General features: G+C 35.8%; 1 gene segment (V, D, J or C); it reads right to left on the reverse strand.

The window, feature by feature from the left end:
• Positions 1 to 4302: 4302 nt before the first annotated feature.
• LOC126001735 (T cell receptor alpha variable 8-3-like) lies at positions 4303 to 4755 on the reverse strand. The segment is given in 2 exon segments: positions 4303 to 4622; positions 4710 to 4755. Coding segments are annotated over 2 exon segments (366 nt in total).
• Between the last annotated feature and the right edge of the window lie 8373 nt (positions 4756 to 13128).

The following is a 13128-nucleotide window of genomic DNA, read 5'->3' on the forward strand; positions in this document are numbered from 1 at the left end:
AGAAATAGATCATACAATCCTGAAATTGATGTGTAACAATAAACCTCTATGAATAGCTAAAGCAATCTTTGGGAAAAAGGATATAGGTGGTATCATTTTCCCCAACTTCAAACTATACTATAAGTTAGTAGCTATTAAAACAGCTTGGTAGTGGAATAAAGACAGACCCTCAGATCAATTGAATAGACTTGAATATTCTGAGACTGACTCACAGGTATATGAATAATTAATCTTAATTAATTGATTGTTAAATAATTAATAATTAATTATTGGTTAATCTCAGGGAGCAAGAAATATTAAGTGGAACAAGGAAAATCTCTTCAATAAGTGGTGTTGGGGAAATTGGTCAGCTACATCCAAAAAAGTGAACTTAGACCTCTCTTTAACAAATAGGAATGAATTAAAGATCTTGATATTATACCTAAAACCAAGAGGTACATAGAGGAAAATATAGGCAGAACATTCCATAGCATTCCAGACAGCTTCAAGGAAGAAACACCATTAGCCAAGCAAGTGAAAGCATAGATAAACAAATGAAACAACATAAAACTAAGAAGCTTCTGCACCTCAAAGGAAATAGGACTAGGATAAATAGTGACTAGGATAAAAAAGTCTTCTCACAAAATGGGAAAAACTATTCACCCAAAACCCTTCTGATAAAGGCTTAATATCTTACATATACAAGGCACCAGTAGGGCTTTACAAGGAAAAATATCTAACCCTATCCAAAAATGGGGAGAAGAAATGAACATTTATTTCCTCATAGAAGAAATAGAGATGTCCAAAAGGCACATAAAAAATACATCACATCACCAATCATCAGAGTGATGTAAATCAAAACAACGAGATTATTAAGGCCTGAGCAATAGCACAACTGGTAGGGCATTAGTTTTACACGCTGCCGACAGTTCAATCCTCGGCATCTGGTATGGTCCCCCGAGCCTGCCAGGAGTGATTTCTGAGCTCCGAGCCAATACTAACCCCTGAGCACCTCTGAGTGTGGCCAAGAAAAGATATTGTCAGACTCACCGGCTCGGTGGGCCTGGCACGTTGAAGGGCTTGGAGCCTTCCCTTGACCAAGTTAAAGGGATCGCCGTTGGAATGAACACACACTCGCAGTAGGAGAACACTTTAAAGCAGAATCCGTTTTATTATGAACAAAGGCATTCTTGCTTTAGTCGGGGAGTAATTTATCACTTGGGCAGAGCTGCATGTGCTCATGTCCTTTAAAAACACACTTTTATAATCTTATATGCCTGTGTGGATTTTTCCATTAATTAAAAAATTCTTTCCTCAATCTTATGATATTATATATTTATAGAATTCATTCTACATTTATAGGCCTATTCATATCTTTCATCCACTTTAAATTGTCTCTTCATCACTCTTACTAAATTGTAATAATTATCTATTTCATGCACATTTTTAAATGGACTAGCATGGGATTGATCATGCTATTAGTTTTTAATTTATATACCTATATAAATAAAGGATACTCAGTTTTTGAGAAAAAATGCTATCATATTATTGATTGACTAGTGTGTGGAATTTCAGGAGTTTAGCTTCCTTCATATAAATGTATAGGTGCTACCACCTCAACAAACAAATTTCTGTTTTGTTTTGGTTTGGCTTGGTTTTGGTTTTTTGGGGGTCACACCCGGCAGCACTCAGGGGTTACTCCTGGCTCTACACTCAGAAATCGTTCCTGGCAGGCTCCGGGGACCATATGGGATGTTGAGGTTCGAACCACCATCCTTCTGCATGCAAGGCAAATGCTCTACCTCCATGCTATCTCTCTGCCCTTTTTTGTTGTTTTTTGTTTTGTTTGGAACAATCAAATTATGTTTATCTCATATGTGTGGGATATAAAAAATATAGTAAGTGAATAGAAAATGGCCAAGGTAATCAGAACTGGAGATTTTGTTCATAGACCTGAGATTTTGTGGTTAGAAGGGGTTGGGAGGGGACTCTAGAAGGGCTATTGGTGGAAGGAACCACTCAGGGAATGGTGTGGTATACATGAAAAGTATAATTAATGATACTGTAAATTATGGTATCTCAATGAAAGTGTTAATAGGGAAAAAATAAGATAAATTGATAAACTGCTGAAATTTTATAAGACATAAGACCTTTTACTAGGTCTTAAAATTATAAAAGGATGTGATAGTAGTTTACAATCTATAATGAAAAAGAAATTTTTACACAACTATAATAAAATCATAAATTCAGGACAAGAAGATAGGCCAATGATTCCAGTTGGTCCTCTGAACAACCCCTGGGAGAAACCCCTGAGTACCAAGCCTAGAGAAGCTTCTGAGCACCATAGGGTAAAGAGCTTCTTTATTAGACTCCATATTTTCCCCAAAAGAAATGAAAACATAAAGCTATATGGAAAGAAGAAAACCTATACCTGGGATAAATGAATAAAATCTTATGAAGATTGACTTTTTAAATTTTAATAAATATATTTAATTTTTGAGGCACCATGTTTACAACAATGTAATAATAGTTTCATGCATGCATATTCCAATGGTGCACCCACCACTAGAATGTTCTCTTCCCTAAAAGTTCCAAAGACCCCCCTTCCTACACCCTAAACCCAGGAAAACTCAATTCTGTATGACATCTCTCTACATCTGTTGTCCTTGCCTTTTGCTACTCCTTATTGTTATTTTATTTTTCAGAGTTTCTATATCTAGAATATTTGAGAGATAATACAATAAATTAAAAGCCACATAGTGAATTTAAACAGTCAACTTCATGGCAAATTTTGAATATTTTATTACTATCCTAAAATACTACCATAAATGTTATGATATGAAATAATGTTAAGTATCATTTTTTATCCAATAGTCCAAAATTAGAAGACAGTCACCAGAAAAAGAAAAAACTTCGGAGGAGAAGAAATAAAAACACATCTATGAACATCTACTACATCAAGGTGAAAAATCAAAGAAGAAATTTGGAAGCAAGGGCCAGAGTGATATCACAGTGGTAGGGCATTTGCCTTGCATGCTGCCTACCCAGGACAAACCCAGGTTCCATTCCTGGCATCCCTTTTGGTCTCTTCAGCCTGCCAGGAGCAATTCTTGAGTGCAGAGCCAGGAGTAACCCCTGAGCACAAACAGGTGTGTCTCCTCCCCCCAAAAAATTTTGGAAACTAATGAATATACAACTATTAGAAACTTTGAAGAGCACCAAAAGAGGGAGTACATAGTACATATATATAGATATATACATGCATATGATGGATAATTAAATAATAAAAAATATCACAATATAAAATAATCTAACCCAACACTTAAGAAACTTGAAAAAATAAATTAAGCACAAATTTAATAGAACTATGTAAACAATAAATTATAGCAGAAATAATCATCAATGAGAAAATACAAAAGGTCAGTAAAACTAGACTTAGATTATTGCTATTTAAGGGGTATTATTGGTTTTGGTTTGGGGGACATGCCCAGTGGTACTCAGAATTTATTCCTGGCTCTGTGCTCATAGTCACTCCTAAAAATACTCAGGGAACTTAAAGTACAAGGAATCAAACCAGGGTTGGTTGTGTGTAAGGCAAGAGCATTAACTCCCTTATCTCCCAAACCTGTAAGAGCTGATTATTAGAAAGTATAAATAAAATTTACGAATTTTACTAAGAAAAAAATAGAGCTAATGAGAGTTGGAGCACACACACATACTTCCTAGCACCACAGGTTATAGCCAGGGTGTACCACAAACATCACTGGGAGAGAAAAAAAGAGAACGAGAGAAAAAATTATTTCTTTTTGTACCGCACCTGGCAGTGCTCAGGGGTTACTCCTAACTGCACTCAGGATTCACTCCTGGCAGTGCACGGGAGACGAAAGGGACTGTGCTGCTTGAACCTGGGTTGACAACAAGCAAAGCAAACCCTCTCCCCATTGTATTATCACTGGGGCCAAGAGAGAAAAAAAATTCTAACAAATAGAATCAAAATTAAAAGGAAATACTATGATATACCCCAAAAATGCAACATATCATAAAACGACTATAATTATACAGATTCTGAAAAACCTAAAAGAAATTCACAATTATATGACCTTGCAGCATAAATTAGAAAAAATTAAAAATTTGAATAGACAAGCAATGAAGATGAAACAATAACCAAGTTATCACACATGGAATTGCTTGATTATACAAAAGGCTCATCTTTCTTTGCTTCATTTTCTATCATAACACATACACAAACACCAACATTTTAATAATACAACAGGAAGAGATCTTGGGTCTCTGAAGACTTCCTTCAAGTGGTTTGTGCTCAGTTCACCCTGCAGTCTGAAGCACTGTGCCACTGATGACACAGAAGTACATGGCTGAGTCACTCCAGTGAGCAATGAGTTTCTTCAGGTTGAAGGAAGATTCCTTCTTCTTAGATTCTGCCTCAAAATCTTTGATGCCTTTAACCAAGGTTTCCCCTGAATAGGTCTTGAGGAGAAGCTGGGGTCCTTGCCCAGGGTACTGGACATACCAAAAGAGGTAAGGAGTTGCAGCATAAGAGTAGTTGCACCTCAGCTCCAAGGGTGCACCTTCAGGAACTGAGATATGTCGGTCTGGCTGGGTTATTGACTGGGCTCCAACAGCTTCTGCAAAACAAATGTTATATTATGAAAGGAGTGCTCTGAGTGTTTCTAGCTAGAATCTGCAGAAGTTGAGACTAGTTTTTTACTCACTCAGAACAAATAGCATCCCCAGGACTGAAACGAGTAACAGCACCATGGCTATGCAGTAGAAAAACAAAACAAAACAAAAACAAAAACACTATGGCTCTGCCTGAAAAGTTTTCCCCGATCAGGGATGTTGTTGCACCTCCTTGGAACTAGTGCGAGGAAGGTTAAACTGGTAATCTTCTTTACTTAGATAAAAATACAAAAGTTGCCGAGATGTGCCGGGCGCTTTCAGACTTGTCTCCTGTCTCTGCAAAGAACTCAGCTGCAAGGATGTAAGGCTAAGAGATGACGTTGATCAACAAAATATCTCATTTGTGTGACATCGCCCTCTGGAGGCCAGTCTAGAACCAACGGTTCCTTAAACCCATGATCTTATGAATGTTTACCAAAATTTCCACTCGGTATGTTTCTTCCTTCCCAGTTCTATGATAGTGTGTTAATTATAGAATCCACTTGAAATGAGATATTATATTTAAAAAAACTACCAAAAATAGACTTCACTGAGAAAACAATTTGGGTTTTTTGTTTATTTGTTTGAAGCACCATGATTCACAATTCTGTTGGAGTTAATTGCATACAATGTCCCAACCCAACACCCTCCACCAGTGTCTGATATCCTCCTCCATTAATCAGAATCACTTCCCAATCTTTCCCAGCCCCCTGCCCTCCTACCACCCTTAAGAAACTCACTTTCGTAAACCAACTCTCAAGTTCTATTGCCTTTGGCATTTATCATTCACTGTTACATTATATCTCTTCTATGAGAGAAATTATTCTCTGTCCTTTATCTTACCACTGACTTCACTTAGCATAGAACCTTCCAAAATTACATGATCTTGTTTTTTTCTTTTACTCGAGTAGTATTATGCATATATGTTTCTTTTTTTTTATTTATGATCTACATCGGTTTTTTTAATATATATAATTTTTATTTTGACCATATTGCCTAATATATCTTTCACAATAGTATTTTAGGTACATATTAACATTGAATCAGGGGGATTCCCATCACCAAGTTTGTCTTCCCTCCACCCCCATTCCCATCCTATATGTAAGTTTCTTAATCCAATCATCTGTTCTTGGACACATAGGTTTACAAGGTCTTGAACATTATAAATAGTGCTTTAATAAACATGGGAGCTCAAATGTCTTTTCAAAAAAAATTTTCCAGGGCCCTTGAGGTAAAGGACAAAAGTGGAATTACTGTATTGTTTGGAATTGTTTTTGGAATTAGTTTTTGTAAAAGTATCTAAATTGTTTTTCCAAAAAGTTGAACCAATCACACTAAGTGGGTGAGGGTTCCTTGCCCACCATTCCCAACATTAGTTTTTTTGTTGTTGTTGTTCTTTTTGATGTTATATCATGAAACATATTATATCCTGAAACAACAAATATTGCATGTGGCAATATGTTTTGATTTACATTTCCCTGATGATAAGTGATTCAAAGCATTTCTTCCTATATCTAACAACCTACTGTACGACTTCCTTGAAGAAGTGTTTATTCATATATTCTCCCTATTTATTGATAAGATGTTTGGCTTACTTAAGTTTTTTAAGTGCTTTTTCTTTGATATATAAAGATGATAGGTGGAGGGCCAGAGCAATAGTACACTGTCAATACAGGTTTGATTCCCTGCATCCCATATGGTATCCTGGGCCTACCAGGAGTGATTTCTGAAAGTAACCCCTGAGTAATGCCAAGTTTGGCCCAAAACACACACACACACACACACAAAGAGATAGGTGGACAAATATTTTCTCCTAGCTTGTCGGGTAGCGTTTTTTCCTAGTCATTGTTTTGCTGTTATTTGGGGACCACACCAACAGTACTCAGGACTTACTTCTGACTCTGCATTTAGGGATCACTTTGGCAGTGTCCAGAGTACCATATAGTTTTCAGGGACAAAACAGGGTCAGCCATGCAAGGCAAATGCCCTGTCTTCTGAACTATTTCTCAGGTCCCACTTCATTATTTTGTTTTGTGTACTTGATGGATTCAGGTCCAATAGCAAGATCTTTAATCCATTTTGAATTGACTTTCATGCTTGGTGTGACATAGGAGTCTGGTTTAATTTTTCTCCCTGTGACTATCCACTTTTGTCAGCATTATTTGATGAAAGGCATTCCAACTTTGTTCGTTTGTCAAAGATTAACTGTTTATATGCCTGAGACTTTGTCTACAGACCCTCAATTTTACTCAGCTAGTCTGAGAATCTGCCTTCATGCCACTAACATGCTGTATTGATTACTATAGGTTAATAAAAATAAATATAAAGTTAGAAAAGGAGAAACCTATCTTTTTTCCCAAAGGATTTCTTTGTCTATTTTGGAGGACTTTATTACTCTATAAAAATTTCAGGGCCAGAGAGATAGCATGGAGGTAAGGTGTTTGCCTGGAATGCAGAAGGTCGGTGGTTTGAATCCCAGCATCCCATATGCTCCCCTTAGCCTGCCAGGAGAAATTTCTGAGCATAGATCCAAGAGTAACCCCTGAGCGCTGCTAGGTGTGACCCAAAAACCAAAAAAAATTTTTTTTTCAACAGCTTTGGTCTATATCTCTAAAAATTTTATAGGTATTTTTATAGTGATTGCATTATATTCATATAGAATCTTGATTAGAAATGTAATAATATTATTTTTCACAAGTATATAAGACTCAGAATTTATATTCATGAAAGTCTTCGGGATTAGATTGTTGTTTCAAGCTATTCTGGATGATCTGGTGCTGCCAAGGTGTGAAGAAAAATGACAGAAAATATCTCCTTATGCTTATGGTTGGACACCTACATGAAGCTCTTACAACCTGTAAAGGGGCTCGGGATATAATACAATAATGATATTTATCTTGCACACAACTTGGATTTTATCCCCATTTCCCTATATGATTCCCTATATGGAACTGAACACAGTTTCAGGTATAATCCCAAGCACCACCAAGTGTGGTGCAAAAATGAGTGGGGAAGGGATTAGGGAAATGAAGGAAACCTTTTAAAGCAGCCCCAAAATTGAGTCAAGTGACTCATGACTAGGATTAACATTGAATGGAAAGAGTTTGCCCAAGGACTAAAGGAGTTACAGCAAAAGAGAAATCTCTGGAGACTGGAGAATGAACAAATTCCCTTTAACTAATGACAAAAAATCACAACTTGTTTTTACTTTTATGCTTGACTATGAATTCAATTCTTTCATAGGACTCTTCATTGACTTCCTTTGCCATCTAGATTCAGAATGCTGTAAGTTTGTGGATTTGTACTGTAGGAGCACAGGCTTCTGGTTCTTGAGGTTCTATATTCACTTTCCAACTCTTGGAAATTACCTTATAATTGAAAGAATGAAAATATTAAAGGTGAAGCTGGAGAGATGGCACAGCGGTAGAGCATTCACCTTGCATGCAGCAGATCTGGTAGGGAACTGTTCTATTTCCAGCATCTCATATGGTTCCCCAGCCTGCCAGGGGAGATTTCTAAGTGCAGGGTCAGGAGTGGCCCCTGAGCCCCGCTGGTTGTGGCCCAACAACCAATAAATAAATAAATAAAGTTTTTTTAAAAGAAAAGATTAAAGGGTACAAATTTGATGCAGAGTAGCTGAGCCAATTCCTTTGTACCTTCTATGGTAGCAAAAGCAACTTCTAGTAGGTGAGGAATAAGACAATAAATGGAATGTTACCTTTTAAGAATGTTGATAAAATTGTAAGAAACATTGAAATCAAAAGATTATAGAATCTCCACTTAGTCCAATGTACCACAAACCTGAATGTGATTAAAACTAAGGGAAAAAATTAAGTTTTAAATAAATGGAAATAAAATGAAGAAAACAGCAGACTTATGGTATTGACAAGACCATTTCTTAATTTGCATCATGCCTTACCATGCTCTTGGGAACCAAAGAAGAATGTTTTAATTTAGGCTACTTTTTGGGGGGTTGGGCCACATCTGGTGGTATTCAGGGGTTACTCCTGGCTCTGTACTCAGAAATTACTTCTAGAAGGTTCAGGGGACCATGTGGGATGCTCAGTCACATGAAAGGCAAATGCCCTCACCATTGTACTCCCGCCCCTAATATTGGGTACTTTTTTTGTTTGGTTGGTTTGATTTTTGGGTCACACCCAGTGATGCTCAGGGGTTACTCCTGGCTATGCACTCAGAAATCACACCTGGCTTGGGGGATCATATGGGACGGCAGGAATCCAACTGAGGTCTGTCCTGGGTCAGCCGCGTGCAAGGCAAATGCCATACTGCTGCGCTATCGCTCCAACCTCAATATTGGGTACTTTAAAGGAAAAATGCATTATATAAAGCGTGAATTAGAAAAAGTTAGCATGCCTTATATAACAAGTAACTTCATAAGTTTATACAACTACTGCAGTTTTATTTATTCATGAAATCTTTAGTAAAAGTTCAAATGAGAAAAGAGGATCAAATCTTACTCTAGTATTTGGAGTCTGTTAGCATAAATTTGCAGAGACAGTATAAGTTATTTTTTCTGAAAACCAGTGATTTGTCAATATTTTAATTTTTAACTTCTTTTTCCTATGTCATCGTGTCAAGGTATTACTTACTACATCCCATATTATAAGATATAAGGAGCTATATTAAAGAACTATATGGAGTATCATGGGATCATTTATATAGTTAAGTTCAATAAATACCACTTGCCAAATAATATCTTTCTTATTATTTAGCATACAATCAATAGCAGAGTAAACCTATAAATGGTAAGTTTCTAATAAAAAAAAACTTCTCAAGATGTTAAAAATTGTTAGATTTTTTCATAGGACAGAGAAAAAATATTATTAATTCCGAGAATAATAGATGAACTATCCAGAAAACATTGAGATTTAATCAGACTAATCTAATGTTTTTGATAAGGAAAATGTACATTTAAACATATAAAGTATAAAGATTAATTAAAGGGAAATAAAAATTATAGTAAAGGAAATATCAGTTAGTTATTCTTGATGACATTATGCAGGACCAGAGTTTATGTAGAAACTTAGTAGAAGAGATAGCTTTAAAATATAATCAAAGCCAGAGTGATACCACAACATGTAGGACATTGCCTTGAACACAGCTGACATAGTTTTGGTCCCCAGCACCATATGTATGGTTTCCCAAAGATGCAAGGAGTAATCCTTGAGCAGTACTGAGTATGGCCCAAAAACAAAATATATAAATAAATCTACATTCCATCTCTCCCACTGATTCCAAGTTTACTGAACAAAATACAAAATATAGCCACTAGTGGGCTCTAGTAGGTAGATTATAATGAGTCAAAAATAGAAGAAACAGCCTGCACAAGGATTCATTTCACATTTTCTCTTTTTCTCTCCTCTCTTGGCTTTCCTCTGATAACAAGTACCCAACAACAGACTGTCAATGACACAGAAAACTAAAACTAAAACTTTCAGTTTCATGGTCTACTAGAGTACAGAGACACTGAAATAAGAAATAAGGAACAGCTTAAGTGCCAATACCATGTTATTCAAACTAGAAATTCAGTTACTGAAAAATCCAGCTAGCAAATTTCAGATACTGAAATGAAATAAGATTTCAGTAACTAAAGTCAGTTACTGAAGGGTCATCTTCTCTAGGATATTGGTTGAGGTTTGATTCCCACTGAGCTCCCAGACAGGAAAGGCAGTTCCCATTCTAATCGGACAGGGGGAACAGTTCCAGTTGTAGAGACCTGAAGAAAATAATTCATACTGTGTAGAGGTACAAGACTGGGTTCAGGAAATCCAGTGCTCAAGCAAGGAATTAAAATCACCCAAGCTTTCGGCACTTAAGAAGAAGTGCAGCTCAGTGGAAGACCAAAGAATGAGCCCCTGCCTTCCTCAGACACCTGTTTTTATTAACAAGAATCAGATCCCACCCTAGGGTGGGAGAATACCAAGTAAGGAATAATTGCATATACTATCACCAAATCACACCCTAGGGTGGAGCACAATTAATGATTAGGGTAAGGTCAGTAACCCAACAAGTTGCTGAATAGATTTTTGAACCACTGTCCAAGTCTCACCCTAAAACCGGGGTGGCATACAAGGACAGGTTTAAATCAATAGAAGTAGAGGTTTCAGGAACTGCCTGAGAATTGAGTCACCCAAACAAGTTTTAGACTGACCTCTGAGTAATAGAAGGCTGAGAAATGCAAACCTGTACTGCAAATTATAGGAAAATTGAACTGGGATGAAAGATATCACTTACAAGAGAAGACTGAAAGTCCAAATAAATTGATTTTCTATTAAAACAAAATGAATCTGCATTCTCCAGAATATATTTAAGTGTTACAATCATATTTTAAATATTGAAGCATTTCAAAGTCACTCAACATAAAAAATCCATGAAATTGACTAATAACGAATTAAAATACATCAATGTCAAGATAATATGCTAGAAGAAAGTGTTAAGGCAACTATTTTCAGACTTAGTATAAAAAAGTATATTGCAATGAGAGGAATTCTCAATAGAGAAGTAAAAACTACAGAAAGAAACAAATGAGAATTTTGAACTGAAAAACATAGAAAATGTCTCAATAAAGGGGATCAATAATAGAATGAAGATGACAGAAAAAAAGATAAACATGAAATCATCTCAAAGAATGTATCTCAACATTAAAGAACTTGCCTACTATGTGTGAGGCTCTGACTTTATTTTTATTCCCAGACACACATGTAGACCCACATACACACATACTTATGCAAAAATCCAAATTACATATAACTGAAGTCTCAGAAGATAGGAGAATGATGAAGGAAAAATACATATAAAGAAACAAAGGCCAAAAACTTGCCAAATTTGCAGATTCAAAACTCTCAGCAAAACCTAAACAGAGAAAAGTCAATGAAACTAGAACCAAAAAAGGAAGTATTAACAACCAGACATTACATAATAACATACTAGATAAATATTAAATACTAGAAAGGTAACCTATAGAAAATATAAGGCAATTTTCTGAGTAAAATAAAATAAAGAATGCACTGGGGGGAAAAAATAAACCCTTTAGGGTTGATGAAAATGCCCATTACCCTGATAGTGAGGCTAGATTACTAGGTCCATATATGAGTTAAAAGTAATCAAATTGACACCATGAATATGACTCAGTGGAAAGTGACTCCCTTGTCCTTCTTGGATGCAGTCACAAGTTAGATCCCCAGCTCTGCCAGTGTGATCAACTGAGCTGCAGCTAATTTTTCCACAACCAGATGTGCAGCCTGGAGCGAGTCATCATCAACAACAATAGTATCAACAACAAAAGGGAAATAAGTGATGGCAGGGGACTGATCAAAGTATGCAACTTCTATATGTGTAGATTATTGAACTTGAATTTTAAATTTAGAACAGACCAATGCCATACCAAAGAGATTGCTCAATTTTTCCTTCTACAATACCCAGCTTGAATTCTAGGAAAACAAAAAATAACTTCCTTCTTCCTCTTCTGATATTCCAAATCATAAGGAAAATTTGTCCTATGCTTCCTTGAACTAATCTCTTCACTCTCCACTCTGATAACAGAAATAAAGCTAGAAGACACCTAAGAAGCTCTCAAATGACCTTTCCATTTTACAAGTACATTGTCCAGGGCTGCCTCCAAATCTAACTTCTCTGTCCTATATCTTTTCCTACCAAACGAACAAGATATACAGTTTTATTCTCCAACTTATCAGAGACCAGCTTTTGTTCTACTTTAAACACTAGTCTCAGTGTGCCTGAGTAGTAAAACCAATAAGACTATCTCAAAATCAGGTCTACTGTCTCTCAAAACCTCTCATTAACTTCTTGATCAGTATCCTTCTTGCTACTGGAAATATAGCATGTATATATACATATGTACATATATATACATATAATATTATATATTAAGACTAATATATCTGTTTTGACTCCTGCCTCTGCAACTACCCCTATATGACTATGGATGAATGACATAAACACTATGTCTCAGTATTCTCATACAATAATAGGAAGAGGAATACATTTAGTATTTTAGAGAATTATATTATTTGATGCACCTTAAAGGCTTACAATAGTGATAATGAGATGCTCTTCATTAGGATATGAGGGACGAATGCTCATCAATTCTATGTACTGTCTCTTTCTTTATAATAAGTGGTCTCAGCGTTTATATAAAATTCTTTGTGGAAAATAATTTAATAAAATACTAGTAGCTTTTTGTGGTTATTCCCAATATATTTTTCTTCATTGATTTAACATGTACTGTAAGAGATTATACTGTGAAGCAGACATTACTCTAATTGCATAAAATATAACAATGTTGCTTTAATGTGCATGAAAAACACAAGTCTATGCCTGATATATAATTTTTCTCATTCCTCCAAAATAATAAAATTTCTGTCTTTTCTATTGGTTATTTGTTGAACTCTCTTTATTTGCATTTATTTATCCTTTAACAATATAGATTAT

This window comes from Suncus etruscus, chromosome 2 (assembly GCF_024139225.1).
Source record: "Suncus etruscus isolate mSunEtr1 chromosome 2, mSunEtr1.pri.cur, whole genome shotgun sequence".
Classification (NCBI taxonomy): Eukaryota; Metazoa; Chordata; class Mammalia; order Eulipotyphla; family Soricidae; genus Suncus; species Suncus etruscus.